This window comes from Salmo salar, chromosome 16 (genome assembly GCF_965601325.2).
Source record: "Salmo salar chromosome 16, fSalSal1, whole genome shotgun sequence".
NCBI lineage: Eukaryota > Metazoa > Chordata > Actinopteri > Salmoniformes > Salmonidae > Salmo > Salmo salar.
Window position 1 is genome coordinate 23,166,833 of NC_138306.1, and position 25,996 is coordinate 23,192,828.

The 25,996-nt window shown below is 43.8% G+C and overlaps 1 protein-coding gene across 2 annotated transcripts in view; it reads left to right on the forward strand.

Annotated features, from left to right (window-relative positions):
* ldlrad3 (low density lipoprotein receptor class A domain containing 3) overlaps positions 1-25,996 on the forward strand; it is a 126,606-nt gene that overhangs the window by 67,457 nt on the left and 33,153 nt on the right. Inside the window, exons 3-4 of one of the 2 annotated variants that reach the window (XM_014148336.3) lie at positions 19,074-19,199; positions 20,896-21,027. In XM_014148336.3, the coding sequence (XP_014003811.1) occupies positions 19,074-19,199; positions 20,896-21,027 (258 nt within the window). Of the gene's footprint in view, positions 1-19,073; positions 19,200-20,892; positions 21,028-25,996 lie in introns of both variants that reach the window. The other variant, XM_014148335.3, reaches the window with a different exon arrangement.

Below are 25,996 nucleotides of genomic sequence, written 5' to 3' on the forward strand. Positions count from 1 at the left end.
CAGCTTTGTAGCCAAGTGATCATAGGGTCCAGGGGGCAGCAATAGATGGAACAGGGAAGCCGCGGCGTAGTCGCCACTACGCTAGCACGCGTGCGACACGGCGTTTAAAGTTAGTAGCCCGAGGCTAGTAGACGCGTCTGCTCTGACGTCCGACGGAGGCCGGTTGAAGGCACAGCGGATGGAGTATTCATCAGCAGACCAGTTGTGGTGGTGCGGTGCGGCGCGGCGCCGTGTCGACAAGGATCCAAGCCAAATGGCGAAAGAGGTATTGTAGTTGTAGTAATTTAGTTTGCTAGCCGGGAGATGCGCCTGGCTCACGGCTAACTGGTGTTAGCTTCTGGTGTTAGCTTCCAGAGCTTACGGCGAGGATCCAGTGGAGTAGTGGGTTCTAGCCGTGTTTGGGTGGAGTCCGGGTTAACAACTGAGTAGGCCGGGAGGTGGGCCTCAGGGATAGCTTCGATACTAGGTAACTCGGTGGGTGCTAGCTAGCTGTGAAGATCAGGAGTAATGGTCCTGGGATTACAGCAGGAATCCGGCGTTGTAGACAGTCCGATACTGGTAGGCTGGCGAGTATTATCCAGGGTAAAAAAAAAGGCTTGTATCTGTGCAGAAGGGTAAAGGCCACTAGCAGTGGCTAACAATGACTAAATAGCTTGTAGCTGGTTAGCTTCTGATGGCTAGGTGGTTCTTGCTATAAGGTCTAAAAATTAAAAATAATAGCAGTTCTGTATCACATTGGGTGAGGCAGGTTACCGGAAGGTATAATTGAATTAAAATGGAAAAGAGATTGAAAATTTGAAATATATACAAAAAAGACGAAAAATACAAAAGTACACGAGAGGACGAACAAAACACGTCTGCACTGCTACGCCATCTAGGGTACTGAGCTTAGTGACGAGCTTTGAGGGCACTATGTTTTTGAACGCTGAGCTGTAGTCAATGAATAGCATTTTCACATAGATGTTCCTTTTGTCCAGGTGGAAAAGGGCAGTGTGGAATGCAATTGAGATTGTATCATCTGTTGGTGTGGTATGCAAATTGGAGTGGGTCTAGGGTTTCTGGTATAATGGTGTTGATGTGAGCCATTTCATGGCTACGGACGTGAGTGCTATGGGTCGGTAGTCATTTAAGCAGTTTACCTTAGTGTTCTTGGGCATAGGGACTGTGGTGGTCTGCTTCAAACATGTTGGCATTACAGACTCAGACAGGGAGAGGTTGAAAATGTCAGTGAAGACACTTGCCAGTTGGTTAGCGCATGCTCGGAGTATACGTCCTCGTAATCCGTCTGGCCCAGCTCGTCTGGTAGGCTCATGTCACCAGGCAGCTCTCGGCTGTGCTTCCCTTTGTAGTCTGTAATAGTTTGCAAGCCCTGCCACATCTGACGAGTGTCGGAGCCAGTGTAGTGCAATTCGATCTTAGTCCTGTATTGATGCTTTGGCTGTTTGATGGTTCGTTGGAGGGCATAGCAGGATTTATTATAAGCTTCCGGGTTAGAGTCCCGCTCCTTGAAGTGGCAGCTCTACCCTTTAGCTCAGTGAGAATGTTGCCCTTAATCCATGGCTTCTGGTTGGGGTATGCATGTACAGTCACTGTGGGGACGACGTCCTCGATGCACTTATTGATTAAGCCAGGGACTGATGTGGTGTACTCTGGAATGCCATTTTGAAGAATCATAGAACATATTCCAGTCTGTGCTAGCTAAACAGTCCTCTATCTTAGCATCTGCTTCATCTGACCACTTTTTTTATTGATCTAGTCACTGGTTCTTCCTGCTTAAATGTTTGCTTGTAAGCAGGAATCAGGAGGATAGAGTTATGGTCAGATTTATCAAATGGAGGGCGAGGGAGAGCTTTGTACGCATCTCTGTGTGTGGAGTAAAGGTGGTCTAGAAGTTTTTTCCCTCTGGTTGCACATTTAACATGCTGATTGACATTCGGTAAAACTGATTTAAGTTTCCCTGCAATAAAGTCACCGGCCACTAGGAGCGCTGTCTCTGGATGAGCGTTTTCCTGTTTGCTTATGGTGGAATACAGCTCATTGAGTGCGGTTTTAGTGCCAACCTCACTCTCTGGTGGTATGTAGACAGCTACGAAAAATCCAGATGAAAACTCTCTAGGTAGACATTGAGGTCTACAGCTTATCATGAGATACTCTACCTCAGACGAGCAAAACTTTGAGACCTCCTTAGATATCGTGCACCAGCTGTTGTATACGTAAATGCATAAGCCCCCGCCCTTTCCAGAGGCTGCTGTTCTATCTTGCCAATAGAGTGTATAACCCGCCAGCTGTATGTTCTTAATGTCGTCGTTCAGCCACGACTCGGTGAAACATAAGATATTACAGTTTTTAATGTCCCGTTGGTAGGATATATGTGCTCGGCTTTCAGTTCGTCCCATTTATTTTCCAAGCGATTGAAAGTTAGCTGTCAGAACCGAAGTGAGGTGCGGATTAGCCACTCGTCGCCTGATCCTCGCAAGGCACCCTGATCTTTTGCCTCGAAATGTCAGTTTCCTTCTCCAGTGAATCACGGGGATCGGGGCCTGGTCGGGTGTCTGCAGTATATCGCTCGCGTCTGACTCATTGAAGAAGAACTCCTCATCAAATTTGAGGTGAATAATCCGAGTTGTCCAGAAGCTCTTTTCGGTTATAAGAGACGGTAGCAGCAACATTATGTACAAAACAAGTTACGAACAACGCGAAAAAAACAAACAAAATAGCATGATTACTTGAGAGCCGATAATATGGCAGCCCTACCCTCCAGCGCCATCATGTGCGCGCACACACACACACACACACACACACACACACACACACACACACACACACACACACACACACACACACACACACACACACACACACACACACACACACACACACACACACACACACACACACACACACACACACACACACACACACACACACACACACACAGGTGACTTCCAAAATAAAGAGAACACCAATAGGGCATTGGGCCACCACGAGCCAGAACAGCGGTGCTTTGTTGATGGTGGAAAACGGTGTCTCAGGTGCGGCTCCAGAATCTCCTATAAGTGTTCAATTGGGTTGAGATCTAGTGACTGAGACGGCCAAGGTATGTGGTTTACATCGTTTTCATGCTCATCAAATCATTCAGTGACCACTCGTGCCCTGTGGATGTTGGCATTGTCATCCTATGGGGGCATAGCCATGATAGCCAAAATAACAGCCTGCCAAGCATTTTTATACATGACCCTAAGCATGATGTGATGCTAATTGCTTAATTAACTCAGGAACCACACCTGTCTGGAAGCACCTGCTTCAATATATTTTGTTGTGTTATAGCCTGAATTCAAAATTGATTCAATTAATTGTTCTCTCTCACCCATCTACACATAATACCCCATAATGACAAAGTGAAAACATGTTTTCAACCATTTTTGCAAATTTATTGAAAATGAATGACATAAATATCAAATTTACATAAGTATTCACACGCCTGAGTCAATAAATGTGAGTCTTTCTGGGTAAGTCTCTAATAGATTTGCATATTATTCTTTTAAGAATTCTTCAAGCTTTGTCAAGAATTCTTCAAGCTTTGTCAAGTTGGTTGTTGATATTTTCTAGACAGCTATTTTCTAGACAGCTTTAAAGTCTTGCCATAGATTTTCAAGCCAATTTAAGTCAAAACTGTAACTATGCCGCTCAGGAACATTTAATGTCGTCTTGGTAAGCTACTCCAGTGTATATTTGGTCTTGTGTTTTAGGTTATAGTGCTTCTCAAAGGTGAATTTCTCTCCCAGTGTCTGTTGGAAAGCAGACTAAACCAGGTTTTCCTCTAGGATTTTGCCCGTGCTTAGCTCTATTCCATTTATTTTTATCCTAAAAAAATTCCACAGTCCTTGCCAATGATAAGCATACCCGTAACATGATGCAGCCAGCATCATGCTTGAAAATATGAAGAGTGGATTTTCCCCAAACAGAATGCTTTGTATTCAGGACATGAAGTTAATTTCTTTGCAGTTTTCTTCAGTGCCTTATTGCAAACAGGATGCATGTTTTGGAATATTTGTATTTTGAACAGGCTTCCTTCTTTTCACTCTGTCATTTAGGTTAGTATTGTAGAGGAACTTCAATGTTGTCTGTCCATCCCCAGTCTGCTCCTATGACAGTCAGTAAACTCTGTAACTGTTTTAAAGTCACCATTGGTCAAATCCCTAAGCGTTTTAATTCCTCTCCAGCAACTGAGTTAGGAAGGACGTCTGTATCTTTGTATTGACTGGATGTTTTGATACACCATCCAAAGTGTAATTAATAACTTCACTGAAACTCATAACTTCGCTCAAAGGGATATTCAATGTCTGTTTCATTTTATTTTTACCCATCTACCAATAGGTGTCCTTCTTTGTGAGGCATTGGAAAACCTCCCTGCTCTTTGGTTGAATCTGTGTTGGAAATTCACTGCTCGACTGAGGGACCTTACAGATAATTGTATGTGTGGGGTAAAGAAATTAGGTAGTCATTAAAAAATCATGTTAAACACTATTATTATCAGACCTCAGGATAAGACACAGATGCAGACAGTTCGAAGTAACAAAGAGGAGATAGAGGGCTGTGAGACAGAGGTTTAATCCTTGATACATGAAATGTGGGATGTATACAGAGGGTGCTGGGCAACAGAAGATGAACAGCAGAGGGGCTAAGGATCTTGAAAATGAGGAAAGGGTCGATAAAACGGGGGGGAAAGTTTACGGGACTCTACCTGGAGGGGCAGATCCCGAGTAGACAGCCATACCCTCTGCCCAAGACGATAGCAGGGAGCCGGGGTCTGGTGTCGGTCCGCCTGTCGATGATACCAGGAGGTGGTCTTGAGAAGAGCGGTCTGAGCTCTCTTCCAGGTACGCCGACAGCAGTAGACGAACATCTGGGCATAGGGTATGTTGACCTCTTCCTCTTGTTCCGGGAAGAGCGAGGGCTGATAACCCATGGAGCACTCGAAGGGCGAGAGCCCAGTGGCCAAGCAGGGGAGGGTGTTTCGGCCGTACTCCACCCAGACGAGTTGCTGGCTCCAGGTTGTGGGGTTGGCCGAGACGAGGCACCGAAGAGCCTCCAGGTCCTGATTGGCACGCTCCGACTGGCCGTTGGATTGGAGAAGAAACCCGGAGGATATGCTGGCCGACGACCCAATGAGTGTGCAGAACGCTGGGACAGCACGGCCCCCACTCCGACATCTGAAGCGTCTACCTCCACCACGAACTGACGGGACGAGTCCGGATGGATCAATATGGGAGCTGTGGTGAAGTGGTTCTTAAGGTCCAGAAATGCCCGGTCAGCAGCTGGGGACCATGTGAACGGGACCTTGAGAGGCGAGTGCTGACAGGGGGAAGCCAGGGTGCTGTACCTCCGGATAAAACGGTGATAGAAATTGGCAAATCCTAAGAAACGCTGCAACTGTACACTGGATGTGGGTTGGGGCCAATCAACCACCACTCTCACCTTTCCCAGATCCATCTGCACATTCCAAGCAGCGATGATGTATTCAAGGAAGAAGATGGTGGAGCGATGGAACTCACATGTTTCAGCTTTGACAAGCAACTGCTTCTCCAGGAGACACTGGAGGACTTGACGGACGTTGAGAACAAGTGGGAAAAGACGAAGATGTTATTGAGGTAGACGAACACAAACCAGTTCAACATAACCTGGAGAACGTCATTAACCAGGGCCTGGAACACAGCCGGAGCATTGGTCAAACCGAATGGCATCACCAGGTATTCATAGTGTCCGCTAGCAGTGTTGAAGGCTGTCTTCCACTCGTCACCTTCGCGTATCCATATGAGGTGGTAGGCGTTCCGCAGGTCTAACTTAGAGAATGTAGTGGCCCCCTGGAGCGGCTCGAAAGCCGAGGCGATAAGTGGTAGTGGGTAACATTTCTTAACCATGATGTCATTGAGGCCCCGGTAGTCGATGTACGGACGCAGAGTTTTGTCCTTCTTCTCAACAAAGAAGAAACCTGCGCCGGCGGGGGAGGCAGAAGGACAGATACCCCCTGCAGCCAGGGAATCCTCGATGTACATCTCCATAGTCTTGGTCTCCGGACCCGACATTGAATACAGCCGTCCCCAGGGTGGTGTAGTGCCCTGGAGGAGGTCGATCCTGCAGTCATACGGTCGATGCGGAGGAAGCGAAGTAGCCCGGGCCTTGCTTAAAACCTCCCAGAGGTCTCGGTACTCCGCACTAACGGCAGAGAGATACGAGGCTTCTTCCGAGCCCCACAGGAAGACGTCCTGGGGCAGGCTGCGCCGACTTCAGGCAATGGGCGTGGCAGAAGCCCACGATAATACCAGCAGTCCAGTTGATAAGGGGATTGTGGCGCTGGAGCCAAGAAAACCCCAATACCATGGGAACCTGAGGAGACTTGATGAGCATAAACTGTATAGACTCACTGTGGTTCCCGGACACACGCGGGTGAATAGGAGTAGTATTGTGGGTAACCCTGCCAATAGAGAGCCCATACAGTGCTCTAACGTCCAGGAAACCGGAGTGGGGCTGAGTGGGGATGCCCAGCTCAGACACCAGGATGGCGTCCATGAAACTCTCGTCGGCCCCAGAGTCAGTGAGAACCCGGAGAGATTTAGACTGGTCGCCCCACAACAGGATGGCATGGAAAAGGGTAAGGGGAGATGAAAAACTCTCCATATGGCCCACCAGAGTACTCGTCCCTGACTTAATGAAGTGGTGATTAAAGAGCTCAGCCATGTGCTTCTTGTCAGTAACAACCACATCATCAACATTAAGGGACATGGGCAGCTGTGAGGAGGAGGGTTTATTCTCCAGGTCTTTAACTGTTTTCCAGAACTTCTTGGGGTTAGACCCACAGAGAAAGAACTGCTCTTTAAAGTAACTAACTTTGGCCTTCCGGATAGCCTGAGTGCACTTATTTCTCATTTGCCTGAACAATCAAGCCTGAGTATGCGTGTGCCAAGCCTTTCGCCAAATGCAATTCTTGAGGTGGAGTAACTCTGCAAGATCACGGTCGAACCAGGGGCTGAACCTGTTTTTAATTCTTATTTTCTTTATGGGGGCGTGTTTGTTATCAATACCACTGAAAATAGTTAAAAAGAAGGTCCATGCGTCTTCGACAGAGGAGATCAAGCTGATTCTATCCCATTTTACAGAGGCCAGTTCATGAAGGAAGGCTTGCTTATTAAAGTTTTTTAGCAAGCGTCTATGTCAAGTCAGGACAGGTCGTTTCACTGAGCAGCCATTACGAACACAGGGTGTAAAACAGTGATCACTGAGGTCGTTACAGAATGACCAAGCCCAGCCCTGCTTAGCTTTGATATTTGTCACTGACAACTACCAATGTGCTTATCGTGAGAATGATTATTTTAGAGATCTTTTAACAACTAAATAGATTCACTGTTGCTATTGAAGTCATTCCAATGGGTAGTTTTAACAGAGAAAATTAAATGTAACCATACTTTTTAAGTCATATATCATCAACAAAACTATTTAGCTGTGTTGTAGTACTCGAGTCCTCAACTTAGACTCGACCATTGGTGACTCAGACTTGGACTCGGCTTCTCGACCATTGTTGACTCGGACTCGCCTTCTGGTGACTTGTATTTGCTTGGACTGGATAGGCTACTATCATAAGCAGAATATTAGCTAATCTGAGTGCGCAGCGCAGCGAGGGTTCTGTTCTCTAGCAGTGGGAAGGAAGAACACACAGTCTAAGTCAGCTGGTGAGCTGCGGGGGAGCAGGTATAGATTGCGGGCAGGCAGGCTCCACTCCGACTCCACCTACGATCATAGGCATTGATCATTTGATCTCCTCGTAACCACCAGTCAACAGCCTACTATTTACAGTGTCTTCAGAAAGTATTCACAACCCTTTACTTTTTCCACATTTTGTTGTGTTACAGCCTGAATTTAAAATGTATTCAATTGAACATTAGTGTCACTGATTTACACACAATACCCCATAATGTCAAAGTGGAATTTTGTTTGTAGAATTTATTTTAAATTAATAGATTTAATTTAAAGCTGAAATGTCTTGAGTCAATACGTTTTCAACCCCTTTGTTATGACAAGCCTACAGTAAATAAGTTCAGGAGTAAAAATGTGCTTAACAAATTGCGTAATAAGTTGTATGGACTCATTCTGTGTTCAATAATAATGGTTAACCAGGTTTTGACAAGTCTCCCTTTAGTAAACCTACACAAATATCAGTGGGCAATTACAAAAAAGTGAGAGCTTGACTTACAATTTATTTATGCAGTAAATAAGAAATGAAACACAGGTATTGAGTAAAACGTTGGAGATAAATTAGTTGTTGTTTTTTCATGAAGGTTTGGCGATATACTGTGACTCGACTCAGACTCGAGCACCGGAGACTTTGGACTCGACTCGGACTTGAGGTTTAGTGACTCGACTGCAACAATGCTATTTAGGTATATATAGCGTTTGCGAAGTCATCAACAGCTGTTGTTTCAATTTAACCCAGGGTTCAAAAATAAGACTAAATCAAATAAAACGTTATTTAAAGTGCATTTAAAGTTTGATTAGATTTAGTCCTATTCTTTAACTTTGATGTTTGTTTGAGATGGAGACGTGAATCCAACATGTCAATTATACATTTGTAAACAAATTGGATGCTGTTTGAATACTCGAGCCGACATTGTGAAAAATCTGTCGATTTGCCTTTGAGCAAGGCACTTAATCTTAATTTGGTCCAGGGGCACCGTACTACTATGACTTACCCTATAAAACAACACATTTCACTGCACCTATCTGGTGCATGTGACAAAACATCTTTATCATTTTTACATTTTAGTCATTTAGCAGACGCTCTTATCTAGAGCGACTTACAGTAGTGAATGCATACATTTCATACATTTTTTTTTTTCTTCTCCGTACTGGTCCCCCGTGGGAATACGAACCCACAACCCTGGCGTTGCAAACACCATGCTCTACCAACTGAGCCACACGGGACTGAAGCACAGTGAAAAGACATGACGTTGTTGTATAAATACAAAATATCTTACATTGTATTCCCATTTTAACTGTGTTGTGCTTTAATTGGTTGAAAGTGCAGTGATAACCCATTTCAATGACAACTACACCAAAAATCAAACATTGTTTTTCAATTGGAATTTGGTTGTTCTATTAGATGGTTGAAAGCATAATGATAACACATTGGGAGTTCAACAACTTTTCGTTTTTTAGTACAAACCTGTCGTTTAGAGTTATGCCTTCACTCAACATGTAGGTTGGAAGCACTGTCTATCCACCTCCATACCAGTACTACACATGCTTTCCATTTCTGCTTGTCTCGGTTCTTCCTTGCTTATCTGTATGCATGGCAACCCTTATCACTATGACTACCATTAGTGTTAACCTTGCTTCCTTTCTGCCAACGCAGCAGCAGCAACAGGAAATATGTGTCACCTGCGATATGAGCTGCTGCTAGTTTGATAGAGAGGATGTTTGCCACCTGATGTTTCATATCTCTAGTTGTGAGGCCATATCTATGATTCTCTGTAGGGCAGGGTTCCCCAACTGGCTTTTTCTGACATTTAAATGTTATTATTAGAAAATAATAAAAAAGACTGTAAAAACACCAGCAAATCAGCTCCAAGTGATTTGAATGTGTTCCAAAGTATTTCCATGCATAATAGAGAGTACGTTTGGGTGGTATAACGTATATACCGTATACCGGGGTATTTTTAAATAGCCACAGGATTGTTTTTCAATATCACCAATGCTGATGTTTTTTACACTATTTTCATATTTGTAGCTACTTTTTATGCAAACACCTGTGGTCTACTTGTTTAATACGTTAGGAGATAAAACAGATCACGTTCTTCATTTCACCGGTCACATTATTTTACATTATGAAGCTTACCGTAGTTCCCCAGAATAGTTGAGCCTGTCACGTGTTTGTTTGGAAATAGCACAATGGTAGAAGGCAGGAGCAGGTGAGTCCAGCTATGTATTGACAGGGCTCGTGTTTTATATTGAAAGTCAAGAGTGTTTTTGTGCTTCAATAGAAGTTTTCCTTCACAGAAAATACATTAAAGCAACACATTCGGCAGAAAATAGCTTCATTTTCATCAGATGACAATGTAAGTGCAACACTATTTGGTTGGCAGCCACACAAGTAAATGAGCCTACAGTGAAAAAGTTATTGTCCTGTTGAAAAACAAATGATAGTCCCTGTCACGTCCTGACCATAGTGAGTGGTTATTTTCTATGGTGGAGTAGGTCAGGGTGTGACAGGGGGTGTTTGTCTGTTTTTGTATGTCTATGTTCAGTTTCTAGTTTTGCATTTCTATTTTGGTGTTGTTTGGCATGACCTCCAATTAGAGGCAGCAGGTTGTCGTTGTCTCTAATTGGAGGTCCTATTTAAGTTGATTTTTGTTTCACATGTGTTTGTGGGTGATTATTCGTTGTGAGTGTATTTGATCCTCCTGCGTCACGGTTTGTTGTTTTGTGCATATTTTGAAGTGTTTAATTATTGCATTCGGTTTCACTGGTTAAATAAATATGTGGAACTACGAAACGCTGCATCTTGGTCCTCTCCTTCCGACAGCCGTGACAGTCCCACTAAGCGCAAACCAGATGGGAAGGTGTATCGCTGCAGAATGCTGTGGTAGTCATGCTGGTTAAATGTGCCTTGAATTCTAAATAAATCACTGACAGTGTCACCTGCAAAGCACCCCCAAACCATCACACCTCTTCCTCCATGCTTCACGGTGGGAACCACACATGCAGAGATCATCCATTCACCTATTCTGCATCTCACAAAGGCACTTCTGTTGGAACCAAAAACATCAAATTGGACTCATCAGACCAAAGGACAGATTTCCACCGGTCTAATGTCCATTGCTCGTGTTTCTTGGCCAAAGGTAGTCCCTTCTTCTTAGTTGTGTCTTTTAGTAGTGGTTTCTTTGCTGCAATTCGACAATGAAGGCCTGATTCTCCTGATTGTCTCCTCTGAACAGTTTATTTTGAGATGTGTCTGTTACTTGAACTCTGTGAAGCATTTGTTTGGGCTGCCATTTCTGAGGCTGGTAACTCTAATGAACGTATCCTCTGCAGCAGAGGTAACTCCAGGTCTTCCTTTTCTGTGGTGATCCTCATGAGAGCCAGTTTCATCATAGCGCTTGATGGTTTTTGCAACTGCAGTTGAAGAAACTTTCGCAAAGTTCTTGAAATGTTCTGCATTGACTGACCATGTCTTAAAGTAATGATGGACTGTCGTTTCTCTTTGCTTATTTGAGTTGTTCTTGCCATAATATGGACATGGTTTTTTTACCAAATAGGGCAATCTTCTGAATCCCACCCCTACCTTGTCACAACACAACTGATTGGCTCAAACGCATTAACCTGTCTCCTCCCCTTCATCTAGACTGATTGAAGTGGATTTGACAGGTGATATCAATAAGCGATCATAGCTTTCACCTGGATTCACCTGGTCAGTGAAAGAGTGTTCCTAATGTTTTGTACACTCACTGTATGTGATCGTTTACAAATGTAAGCACGGTTAATATTATTGTTTTAGTCAAATATTATATCTGTTAAGGCTTCTTACAGTCAATTTGCAGTCTGGCTGAAGCCTGGACTATCCTGCTATTCGATTAGCCTTTAGCTAGCTAGCTGCCCTACCTCTGTGTCCTGAATAAGAATGCCTACTTTTTCTGCGTATAGCCTATTTCCCAGGTGCTCAAAGTGCTTTACATAGTAAAGGTAGGAAGTTAAGGACTCACCTCATCTACTAACATGTAGCACCCATGTGAGTGATGCCATGGCAGCTGTATTCCACCAGAAGGTTGTACCAGTCCATGCAGTACAGTATCATTGTCCTTTTAGCTCCCTGCTCTGCCTCTGTCTGGTGGATGAGAATCATTACTCTGGTTTCCTAACCCCCAGAAGACAAGGCTACTTAGCCAGTGGTTAGCCCTGATGTGTGCGGCCTTCACACAAATTGGGTTTTTCGTGCAGAGCTGAAAGTAAAGGTCATATTCAATCAGATATCCACCATGACTCATTAATGAGAATTTGTTTTTTGAAATTATGTAGCCAAGGGGGAACGGACTGGAGTGTTGGCTGGCTGGCTGATCTGGACATGCAAATGACTTGTTTGTACACACTGAGACCCATGTGCATATGCAACGCATGCACTAACAAATATAAACACACACGCACACAAACTCACAAGTAAACACATCCAGCTATATACTTGTAAACTCACCTCATACACAATAATAGCTCACACTTATTTTCTTCACACATGGTTACACACACACACACACACACGCACCTTGATCATATCCAAGGAAAATATGCTGCTATCTCGATGCCCCAGTAGCTTTTGCTACCTTCCTTCCTGCATCCTATCCCCATGACAACCAGTTGAAAAGTTTGGCCCAGAGAGTCATACAAACCTGGCCTGCATTTCCTGCTTTCTCTCTGCTTTCTCTTTTTCTCTGCCAGCATACATTCTTCCTGATAGGACTGAGTGTGCTTCTCTCTCTCTTTCCCTCCCCCTCTCTCTATCGCTCTCTCTCGCTCTCTCTCTCTCTCTCTCCTCTCTCTCTCTCTCTACTTCAGACTGAACTCCCTCCCTGCCCCTTAGACAATTGCGCTCCAGCAAAGAGGTCAGCCAGAGCCATGTTAATACTGCCGCTTGCTGTGAAAAAGCATTCAACATCTACAGCACTCAGAGAAAAAAAGCCTTATATCTCCATGTTCTTGTATATCTCCTCAAGACAGAGAAATAAAACAGAACCTTGAAATACATTATTACATTACTCATGTAAGTTATTTGGTTACTGTGTTGCAAAGCCAATGCAAGGTCAATCCCCTTTACAAATGAAGCATTTTTCACATTACATCTGTGTCCCAAATGAACACGTCTTGTACAGAACTCGTGAAATGCAGTGTTTTGTGTGCTTATTGCTTACAGATGGCGCCGACAGATATGGCAGATCTGCTTCTAGGTCCTAAGGGTGGAAAATAGATTGTGTGCGTATCTCAGTAGTTTGGTAGTTTACACCTACATGCATACATGCATGCATGTAAATGTGTTCTATGTATGGAGAGGAGAGCTAACGGGGCTTACTGGTCCATGCCCTCTTAGTAGAGATTAACCCCCAGCCTTATCGAAGGAGGGAGAGAGGGGAAGAGAGGTGGGAGAGAGGGAGGATGGTGAGAGAAGGAGAGAGAGAGGTGGTGATGGCATGGACAAAGGACAGAGAGAGAAAAAGGGGGAGATGGGAATATAGGCAGAAAAAGTAAGGGGCTGAAAATTAGTAAATCCCAGAAAGCCTTGTCCTCTCTGTGTAGGAATCCATCTCCTACTGGCTGTTTGGCCATGATCCTTTCAGCTCCACCACAATGTCTCTGAGCTTGTGTGTGTCTGCGAAACGTGCATGCAACATGTTTTTCTTTCTCTCGCTTTCTCTCTCTCTCTTTCGCTCCATCTCTCCCTTGTCCCTCGATGTCCTCCCTGGGCCAGTGGGAGTGTGGAGCTTATGGAAAGTCTGTATCATGGAGGAGAGGCCAGAGAGGATTGTGGGGCTTACAGAGGGAGTGTGTGTGTGTGGTTGTATATCTGTTGTTACAGCTCTGTCTCAGACACCACAGAGGAGAAGAGACCATCTATTTCAACATTAAAGGAACACCTTTTTTTTATTACACACATTGATAATAAAAAAAATACATCAGAACTGAGAGAAGTAAGGAGGGGAGGAAAAGAAAAGAGACGAGCAAAGAAGAGGAGGGGGCAGTAGAAGGATGGGGAAAGGAGGAGAGGAGTGCAGAGTAGATGCAGAGGGATGTAGAATACGTCTGGTGCAACCCAGACGCTTAATGGATAACTGATCAATGAGCTGCTGCAATTAATACCACAGACCAGGATGAAATATTGATTAAGGCCTCGCTCTCTTTCTTTCTTCCTCTCTCTTTCTCCTCTCTCTCCCCTCTCTGTCTCTCTCTCTCTGTCTCTTTCTACTTCAGATTGAACTCCCTCCCTGCCCCTCAGACAGTTGCTCTCCTGCAAAGCGGCTTCCCTGAAATCTACAAAAGAAAAATAAATGCTAATGTGCCGTTGTAGAGCACACATTGTTGGATGCACTGACTTGAAACTAGGCTATTAGAAGATATGAGGCCCTCTGATGAATATTGCAACAGAGTCTTTATTGGGGAGATCTATCGCTGCACTAAACAACGCTCATTCTCTACACCAAGTAGCCTGTCTGTATCGCTCTCTGTCTTACCATCCGTTGAAAAAGCCAGCTTTCTAAATGCAGATACGTTCGAAATTATGTTTTCATAATTGATATTGCACACACTTGTCTTGACAGAAGGTTGCTGGCCCTGTGGCATCACCAACTAGGAAAACATTTGCTCATAATGCCTTCATGGTTTATGATGTAGGCTGATTGAAATGTTGTTATTTTCAATCAGCGTATGGGAGTCACTCACTGCTCCCCTTTTGCACATCGGTGACATCGCTTGAACGTTGTTGGCCTGGCGTGATCATAAAGTTCCATTAAAGTTTCAGGGCCAAGAGAAAGCAAGGCTGAAAGCTGCTCTTTAGGGCCAACCTACTGTAGGTTGTTCTCCCTCAGAAGGTTATTGTATTGTACGGCGCCAGACTGAGCCAGGACTCTGAAGGGGCCAGATTGATTAGTTTGATCTTCCAGCCTCCTAGCAGACTGCCTCAGTCTCTGGCTGCCCTCCTTTCTTTCACCCAGACTCCATTACCCATCGATTTTCCTTCCCTCACAAACGCACAGGCAAGGTCAGACAATGTCCTTTCAACTCCTCGTGCCTCTCTCACCGACAACGATGCGCAGCCTATAGGGAGGAGGTCAGTGACCTGGCAGTGTGGTGCCAGGACAACAACCTCTTCCTCAACAACAGCAAGACAAAGGAGCTGATCATGGACTTCAGGAAACGGAGGGCCGAGCATGCCCCCATCCACATTGACGGGGCTGAAGTTGAGCGGGTCAAGAGCTTCAAGTTCCTTGGTGTCCACATCATTAAGGAATTATTATGGTCCACAGCCACCAATACAGTTGTGAAAAAGGCACGACAATGCCTCTTCCCGCTCAGGAGGCTGAAAAGATTCGACATTGGCCCTCAGATCCTTAAAAAGTTCTACAGCTGCACCATTGAGAGCATCACATGCCTGCATCACTGCTTGGTATTGAAACTGCTTGGCATCCGACCGCAACGCTCTACAGAGGGTAGTGCGTACGTCCCAGTACATCCCTGGGGCCGAGCTCCCTGCCATCCAGGACCTCTATACCAGGTGTCGTAAGAGGAAGGCCCTAAGAATTGTTAAAGACTTCAGGCACTCAAGTCACAGACTGTTCTCTCTGCTACCGCATGGCAAGCGGTACTGGTGTACCAAGTCTGGGACCAAGAGGACCCTGAACAACCCCCAAGCCATAAGACTGTTAAATAGTTAACCAATAGCTACCCGGACTATCTGCATTGACCCTTTTTGCACAATTTTTTGGACTCATCACATATACTGCTGCTACTGTTTATTATCTATCCTGTTGCATAGTCACTTTATCCCTACCTATATGTACATATCTACCTCAATTACCTTGTACCCCTGCACATCGACTTGGTACTGGTACTCTGTGTATGTAGCCAACGATTCGTAACTCATTGTGTATTTATTCCTCATGTTTATTATTTTTCTATTATTAAAAAAAAATATATATATATATATATATACGGGGCTGAGAGAATGAGCGTTGTTTAGTGCAGCGATAGATCTCCCCAATAAAGACTCTATATATATATCTGCATTGTTGGGAAGGGCCTGTAAATAAGCATTTCACTGTTTGTCTACACTTGTTGTTTATGAAGCATGTGACAAATAACATTTGATTGGATTTGAAGAAACAATAGTGTGTTTTAATATGCGCTGCTTTTCCTTCTGTCCATCTATAATAAAGGGGCTCAGATGAATCCCCAGCTACTCAAAGGTTCAACAGTATGTGTACTATGCAGCAATGGCCTTCGTTTGGCTGCAAATGTCTGCATGAAAAGGGAAAACCTTAGTATTTAATTAAAGCAAAACAAATATGTTATTTGCTGCTTGCATGCTTGGAAGTTTTATGGCAAACAAATTTGCAATTAAGAATGCTCTCTTGGATAAGGTTTAGGAGAGATTTGAAAGGAAAAGCACTCACCCCTGAAGTGTGCATGCGTGCGTGGGCATGCCTCTGCGCTTGTTTGTGCTTCCGTCCATGTGTTAGTGTGTGTGTCAGTGAGATCAGTTTGTGTTTTACTGCTGGTGATCGACTTCTCTGGAGGAATCGGCCTGACTGCAGGCCCATTCGTTTTCATTTTTTCTGCTGAGCTGAACACCGCCACTAACTTTGGAAGCCATTCAACACAGAAAAAAAACTGGGGCTGGTTTTTGTAAACAACTTCTATTTAGGCTCGGAGAAAAAGGAAAAAAACTTGGCCCGGAATGAAAGAAGTTCAACTAAGAGGGAGAGAGTCACAGGAGGGGTGGGAGAGGGAAAGAGTTAGGGGGAGAAGTTGAAGAGCAATGCTCTGAGTGGAAAAATCAACAACATGGAAGTTCTTCAATTTAGAGAGGTGGAGAGCGAACAATTCCAGGCAACAAAAACAAAGAGAAACAAGGAAAATGTAATAACAGGGTCTGAGTTTTATTTTGTTAAGTCTCTGCCCTCTTCACTCCCCTTATTTTACTCCAAAATGGCTTCTCCAATCAACTTTGATTGTTTTTTATGTCCTGAGAGCTGCACTCTGTTCTGCCTGTGAAGGACGAGGCTACCCCAACCGGATGTGATACAGAGGTTCCTCAATTAAAAGTTGTGTCATACCACGCTATAGCATGCGGTTACTACCCACCTCCACAGGGGTGCATCTCAATGGTCTTAAATGGCTCCCTTTCCTTGACCCCTCTCTATGGTATGAGTAGTTAATAAAGGAAAGGAGCAGACAAGAGGCAGATTGATACTTCAGATCCATGTAGCCACCTCATACCCACAAATCATTCTCAGCTTGAATTCTCACTTTCTTAGGAGGCCAAAAGAAATACAAACAAGACATGATATGTGATAGATGGGAACCTGTTTTTATTGTTTTCTACATCAAAGTGAGACAGAGTGAGATAAAATATGAAGAAAAAACAACAACCTTTGAGTTTTATTCATTGTTTGCGGACAAATTAGCTTTAATGTACACCTACACAGCCTGTTTAGATCCTTGCTTTTATGTTGTGCTACAGCTCAGAGCCATGTCTTTTTTCTCCCCAGCGTTTGTTTAATGAATGTGATATACCACCCATGCAAAATGGGCTTTAAGCGCTCAGGGCCTCCTCTGTGGCAGTAAACAAAGGCTTCCCAGACTGTACGCACACACACACACACACACAAACACACACACCCACTCTTCAGCCAGGAGAGGAGAATATGCGGGTGCTCTGCGTACCCCTCCCTCCACCACACATTATCGACACAGCTTGAAAGAGCTCATAAATCGGCCTACCACAATAGATTGTAGGGGGAGAAATGTGAGCCCCTAGCATATGAAAAATCGCTGTGCCAAGCCATGGACAGGCCGATTCTCTTTGTTATTAAGAGTGGGGAAAACACAGGGAAATGTTTGGGTGTTGGCTGGCTGAGAGATGTACTATGTACCCACTCACTACACCGCCTTTAGGGGGTTTGAGGCCTTGCTTTGAAATGCTGGGTTTTACTAGAGCCGCCTGTTATGTATGCAGTGTCTGTACCCACATTCTGGTGGCTAACTGGTTACTGGCAGTGGTTGCTCAACTGGCTGCTAGCTATGCAACCTACTTGGTAGCTCTCGTATGAGGTGGATTACTTAGACAGAAAGTTTGATCTATACTTTAAGCGCCTGAGTTACTAAGCTTTTGTGTTGCATACATTTTCCCGGGGCAATTAAACATTGACTAAAACATGTTTTCAGCTTTCTCTCTCTCCAGTTAGTGGATTTCTAATCTAGATAACACTTTCAGGGGTTCTTTGATTTGCACAGTAGCGTGTCCAAGATGGTGGACTCATCTTGCCATGGCAGGTTTGGGTCACACTATGGGACAGACTCCATGTGCAAATCCAATGCACTTCTCAAAATGCCAATCCTGGCCCTAGAAAGCCACCATCTGCATTGGATTGAAAAGCAGTAACCAAGGTCTTTCTGGTCTGACTTCTCCCCACAAGTCTCTGTCTGTGGTGTAGCAACTTCCTGTACAGTTTTTTCCTCCTCCATAGAGGGGAGATCAATATGTCTGAGGCAGGCAGCTGAAGTTAGGTGCTACTGGTGTTAAACGGTGCTGAATGATGGGGGTGGAGGCTCATCAATCTCCTCTGGCCCTCTGTCCATCTACCCTTGGTTAGACTGACTGGTGTTGGATCTATTCCAAGGGTCCCCTCCACTATCTGTTCTCTTTTTGTCTCTGTCTGCTTTCTGCCTGCTCTCCTTCCTAACTGCTTTCCATTCTGTCTCCAACCAGTAGCTCTTAAGCTGAGGGCAGTAGGCCAATAGAGAAAGTGCAAAGAAGTACTGCAGGATAAGTAGAACTGATTAATTCACTGACCTTTAGTATGACAGAACAACAGTTCTGTATTCAAAGTGCACCATTGCCAGAATGCCAATAAGAGGATCCTTTAAGGCCGTGAATGACACTACATCAACATCCTGTAATATACAGTGGTTGTCTGGTATGTCCCATATAACACATCCCTCTCTCCCTACCATTCTCCTCTCTCTCACTCCTTCTCTCCCGCCCTCTCCCTGTCCTGCTCTTCATCTCGCTCCTTCCTTCCCTCCATTTCTTTCCCTCTCCTCTCCATCTCTCTCAGGCTGTCCTTCCTTCCTTCTCATTCTCTCTTCTTCCTTATCTATCTCTCTCTCTCGCTCTCTACTTCTCTTATCCCCACAGCTCAACTCTATTATGACACTTAAAACTGCAGCATCATCCATCCATTGATATTTCTGCCATCATCCTAAATAACAGACCCTTCTCTCCCCCTCTCTCTCTCTCTCTCCCTATCTCCTCCCTACAGCCAAGATAAAGTCCAAGTGTGCTCCAACGTTTTTTGCCTGTGCCAACGGGATCCACTGTATCATCGGGCGCTTCCGTTGTAACGGCTTCAGTGACTGTCCTGACGGGAGCGACGAGGATAACTGCAGTGAGTATCCCACGGCAACCACCTCCCATCCCATAATAACCCTTACAACCAAACCTCATCATGACCCTAATATACAATTCTCATGGAAACTACTCTCTATTTAGCCACATACTGTATTCACATTCAGGTTGGTCTTCTGGACCTATAGTCAGTGCAATTTGTCCTCTTGGTAGTAGACACAGTACAGGGATAGGGATCATTTTGGAGCCAGCTGTAGTATATTATAGTGGAGGATTGGGAGAGGGATTGGTGGGAGTGGTGTCTCTGTTCCTGTCTCTCTCCATCTCAGCCGAGCAGCTTCTAACGAACCAATCACTCTCCATCGTCAGAAACACTGTGCCTAGCCCGCAGGCCCCCACGCTGACACGGCTCACACATCTAATCTAGCTATTTCAATGGAGCTGTTCTCCCTCCGTGTTCTCTGTGCTGGGAGCCGACCACATCATCTCCATTGGGTAATTGTCGGAATCGTCTCACAAGATAATTCCGCCTAATTCTGCCCAGGCTTGGAACAAAGGCCAAGCAGCACAGAGTGCAAAGAGGAATCAGAACTTTTCTGATGTCTCTCATGCTAATTGGAGTTAGATTTTTTGGTATCTAATCAAAAACCCTGATCAAATGGTTTTACTGTATCTCTCAATCCAGTGTGATGTGTTACATTTTTTCATTACTCCCCTCTTCAAATTTCTGATCATTTTGGAAAGTCTAAAATCCCAACGTTTCTGTTAAATTGGACTGTGTTACAGTATATGTTTTGGATTGAGGTTTGAGGTTTCTCTTGTTTCTTTTGGACAGCTTCTGCTCTTTAGTTTAACACCTAAAGTGCCAGGCCTCGAGGGACCCCACTTTGAGCCAATGATGTGTCTTTTGGGGCGTCAACATTCTAACAGTTTAATAAATAAATGTAATGCTATCGGGAAAATAATCCTTTGGTTGTGTTTATGAAGGTCTTAGGTAACATTAGAATATGGAAAAATATATATTTTTACATAATAGCATTTTTATTCGTTTATGTTACTGTAGGCTATATGTAAAAATAAAAAAAAACACTAAAAGCACAGAATTTCAAGTGATAAACCAATTTTATTCATGGTTTTGCCTTTGTACAACTATGTTTAAAAAAGCATGTGCGTTGGAAAACGGTAACAACTTGATTTTATAACGACAAAACAAATGCAAATACCCAAACTACTAAGACGCACGGTCAGCAAGACACACGGTCAAATGAATAAATTACCATTATCCTGACCTTCAGTATCAGTTCAAAGTGGGCTTGATAAATAGTCAAATCAGCACGAAAGAAAAAAATTGTCCATTATTGGCATTTATTGGACATATTATTTTTGGCCTCACTCGTGCTTACAGTAAAGCATCTGTCTTCATGCAATGGCATCAGTTCGATCTCTTTTAGCTGTTATCCCTTGTCCTAAGAGTCGACAAAAATCTTTGTCGCTTTTTCTTGCTTGCAATACTTCCCATAAACATGTCGCTTGCAGATGTCACAGGTGTCGTAGGTTGTGTTCCGAGTGCAACTGCCAGGTGAGCCGTGCGCAGTTTGGTCTCTGCACTTCTAGTGTTAAGGAGCTAGTGGTTATAAAAACAAATCAAAACGATACCTACAGTATGTTTATCACATACCTAATCTCTAACCCCTGACCTCTAACCTGTGAGTCATGTTGTGGTACTCTCACAGCAGGTAACCCGCTGGTGTGCTTGGAGGCCCGCTTCAAGTGTCGTAACGGGCGCTGTGTGGACCGCAGCTTCCTGTGTAATGGACAAGACAACTGTCAGGACAACAGCGACGAGGAACACTGCCTCACCACCGCAGGTAAGGAGTTATATGCTACATAACTAGACGCTAACATGGCTACATGCTATTGACCACCGTAGAAAGGCAGCCATAGGACAGTTACATGCCAACTCCTTGAAACAGAGCAGCATTGCTTGACCACTGCAGGTACGCAGCTGCATGCTAACTATGCGCAAACTACACACTATCACGGCTACAAGCTAATGGGATCACAGTCACAAAGCACTATTATTATCCTTAACAGTGTTCACCAGGATTCAATACTTGGCTTCATCTTGCATTCCAAGCCAACTTTTGCAGTCAGAAGCAAGACTCTAGCTTGTTGTTCCTGCAGAGACAGTTGACATGTGCCTCCATACACATCTCCCAGACTCCCGTGGCCTTCAGAACAGATTACAGCAGAGAAGTGAAGCTCAGGGTTTACCGTGTTTATTTTCCCTCTGTGCTGAGGAGGAGGAAAAGGTGGAATTTAATCTACATAACACACACACCCAAAGGTATACACACACACACACACACACACCATCTATGTTCCCTCCCCTAGCAGTTCCTCTCTCTCTCTAAAATAATAGCTGAGCTGCTGCAGGTCACAGATAAGGCAATAATATCTGCTTTAAGACACCTGAGCTCAGCCTACAATCCCGTCTTCCTCTCCACACACACCTCTTTTTCTCCTTCACCTCTTCTACTGTCCTCTCCCCCCACACCCCACTTCTTCTATATATATTCTCCTCCACCTCTCTTCCTGTCCTCCTCCCCACACTCACTGCTTCTTTTTGTTCTCTGCGTCTCTATCTCTCCTCTTCCCCCACTCCCCTCTTCTTCTCTTCCACTCACCTCTTCTCCTTCGCCTCTCCTCGTCACACTCCTTTTCTTTTTCTCTGCCTCTGCTCCTCTCTTCCTCCCCCACACGTCATTTTACTTCCCTCCTTCTCCTCTTCCTCCTCCTCTCCCTTACCCCCACTACATTCTTCTTCTCCTCAGCCTGTCCTCCTCTTCTCCTATCCCACTCTCTGGTGTCCTCCTAGTCACCTCCCTGGATTGTGTATCTGCTAGGTCGGACATCTCCTGTAGTCAAATCCTGTTTGGGTTACCTGTCTCTAAGGTGTCTGATAATTAAATCTAGCCTACTCTCAGCATTTTATATTTTTATTGTTTCCTTCCTGCAATCTGATTTAGGCCATTTGGCACTGTTAGACAGCCACGAAGGATGGCCGCTATGTTGTTTATCTATTTATTTATTGCATAATTGGTTTTGGAGGGGGGAAGTGGCAAACAATGTAATATAACAATATACAAGCATCTATAAATGCACTGATCCAATAACTGCTAAGAGAGGGTTATGAGAGATACGTAGAGGGAAGGATAGGGGGTGTAATATAGGGAGTGTATAGAGAGAGAAAACGAGAAAAATAGAGAGCAATAGAAAAGGTAGGAGTAAAAGACATGAAAGGTTGGAAGAGAGGTAGATAGGAGAGGGATAGTGAGAATGAGAGATGGTGGAATTGGTATAGATTGAAGACAGAGGAATAGTGAAATGGAAGCCAGAGGAGGGGAATTGAATTGATAGAAGTTACTGAGAGGGACATTTAGAGAGGTGGGCAGTAGCCTGAGAGAAAGAGAGAGAGAGATTTACCTTACCCCCCCCACACACACACACACACACACACACACACACACACACACACACACACACACACACATACACACACACACACACACACACACACACACACACACACACACACACACACACACACACACACACACACACACACACACACACACACACACACACACACACACACACACACTTGAACACTGGGGTTCAGAGAAACACTCTGCATACCCAAGCACCAGACATATACTCACACACACACTAAAGCAATAATACACCCAGTATAACTCCCTGGGTGTCAGCAGTCAGTCAGTAGTCTAATATCAGGAAGTTTGTGAATGTGAAATAGTGAGAGACATGCAGAAGGCTGCTTAATGCCAGACTGTAGATGAAGTATTCTCTTTGAGTTGGAAAGTTGAAGAGTTTATTTTCTAAGTAATAACATGAATTCACAGAATGGGTAAAAGTTTTTTCAAATCTGCTAAGAAAGGACATTCTTTCAAAGTACAGCCATTGAATTGTCTCAGTAGACTAATGACAGTGTATTATGCACATGGTGATGTTGGAGTGATTCATTTTCACATCTGATGACCATCCCTGCTGAAGTTCTGAGAAATAGATGGAGAGAGAAACAAAACAAAGAGAAATAAAGATAAAGGAGGATTTGATGGTTGTGTAAGCTTTCAATTGGCTTTGTGGATTTCTGAAGACATTGCATGCTTTGTCTGATCACCGGCATCAAAGGCTTTTGTTTTGGCACGCTCCCTGTATGCGCACACCCGTCTGTGTGTGCGTGCGTGCGTGTGTGTTTGAATAATCAGCACCTCCCTATTCAGTGGACTGTAGAAAACATAGATCATTTTTAAAGTTAGTTATCTACATTTCCACTTTTTTGAAAAATGTAACATAACCATTTTCAAATAGAGTTTATCATTAAATATTTACATTCCAAACAATATGCAGGAATTCAGAAATGCAATGTGGATTATGCTAGTGTCTTCATGTTGAGTAGAGCTCACAAAGGCTCTGGAAAACTTCTCCATTATTGCTCGTATTCGCATCCACTTTCAACCAAAACTCTGTTTCATGTCCCCAGTCCCAAACCTTACTCACATTTCAGTATCTAAGGCACATTTGAATACAGATGCAATGTTTGTTGGATACATTTGCATGTCATTTACATTCTTATCCCTTCGTATCACAACAAAACCTATTTATAACCAACTTTCCTCATCAAGGTTATCCTGCAGCATTACTTTAAGGGATCGAACCATAGTGACTTGCTATGTTTACCACTCCACCTCACAGATAGTCACACTGTACATCCTGATTGGTTGGAGGCCTGGTGACCATTCAACTGAAGTCCTTCAATGCTAAATATGTGGCAACTACAAACACTATACAAACACTATCATATATAAAACACACACACTTCACAAATGCAAAGATGCTGTAGAGTACACACACCAATACACCATGATATCTTCAGGGCCTGCAGTCCAGTCTCATGCTGAACTGAAACCCTCTCGTCATAAATATGTCCCTTGCTGCTTCAGTAACCATACAACTGTCACAACATGTATTTGGTCACATTACTGTCCCTGCCACCGACCCCATCAGTGTAATCAGCGGCCTACAGGTCCATAGAGGACTGTCAGACAGCCAATTAAATGTAAGAAGAGACCCAGAGGGAGCAGGGAAAGAGGCTGACATTGGGGCTGTGACGGTAATTGAATAACCATGTCACTGACGGTTATGGATGAAGACCATCATGTAAATAAAATAACCATCAAAACCGTTTAAATAAACCTACGTTCATTTTAAGATTTAAATGATTTTTTTATTAGCTTCATTTTCATGGAGGTAAACTGGAGCTAATAGTGTCTGCTAATGATTATAAGCAATTGTTTTGCTAACTTAGACTGTCTATTCAACTTTCTATATCTCCTCCTCTTTCCAACTGATGATAGGTGCTATAGGGTATGGTACTTCAGTAAAATATGGTTTGATTTGTGGACTTTTATACAATTCACATTTTAATTGTTGCTAGTATAAATCTCTCTTCTTTTAAAAATGGTTTGATGTGTCTGTCTATTGATTAATGATTTAACAGCTTTCGACAAGGTTGTTCTGGCTCTGTGGCCTATAATGTGCTAACGTTGTGTCAAATGGACAATGGGCAAGTCCACTCCAACCTGGCATGGTATAATTTGATACAGCATATTTTAATTTATAGACTAATCAACGCTGATCATGCCCAGTCCTGAACGTTGTGAAAATTCTATGCAACTTCCAGCGCACGTTTACTGTGAACACTGAGGCTGTACCCACTTTAAGTTACAGTTTCAGACATTGGCCAAGTAGTCTACTGTGGCTATAAGATCATACTGTAGATCTACCAGAGTGGTCTACCATCAAAAACAATGTAGAAAATGCATCCCATAACATTTTAACATGGAAATGGCTGTTTTATTATTCAGCCTTCGGTAGCAGCCAATGTGTGATGTTCAAGGTAGGCCTACATTCCATGAGACATTTGACATTAACCTGTTTATCCACTTGTCCATCAGACAAGGATGTGACTGAAAATGTTGTTGCGTCGTTGTTTGATGCAAGAAACCACTTTATAAAGTAAAATGTATTATTATTCCCATACCATTATTACAGAGAATCAGACAAATTATGCTACCCTCTGCCTATTGGCTACTTGGCTGTCTCAAAATACAACACTGCCCCTTTAAGACAAAGCAAAAGCTCTTTACCTAACTCGCTTTTCAAAGATGTCTAGAAATGTACATGTTTTGTGTTCTTGTAGGAAGCAATCACTCCTCTATTGCTGACTACAAATTATATATAACTGGGCTAATAACTCACTAACTGGTAAAGGATATGAACAAAATGTGCACATGTGGCTACATGCAGCTCTTGCTTTGATCTCAAAACAAAAGCAAACTTCCTCAAAACCACAGCTGTAAACACAGTCCAGTTCAAGGTAAATAGCGCAGATTCATATATGGCAATGGTCTATTTGCATGTAGGCCTACTGCAGCTCTGATTGGCTGTGCCGTTGAGTCGTGCGCAATAGAATCCTACTCCTATGCGTTCTGCCTATAACAAAATCTCTTACGTAGTTTGTTTTGTTCCGGTATGTTGCATTGAAAGTGGCTAATATTGCGTTGACTCGATCACAATTGCCACAGTAAAGGGAAATATTGGTAGTCTTAACTAACAGGGGAAACTAGAAAGTTGAGGGAAGTTCAATCTCGTGCTTCTCTTTGTGGGCTGATATTTCTTCTGCATTCTGCACAGCAGTCCAGGGAGCTCAGGGAGCTGCGCAGCAGTCTCAGTGCTACTGCTCACCCACGCACG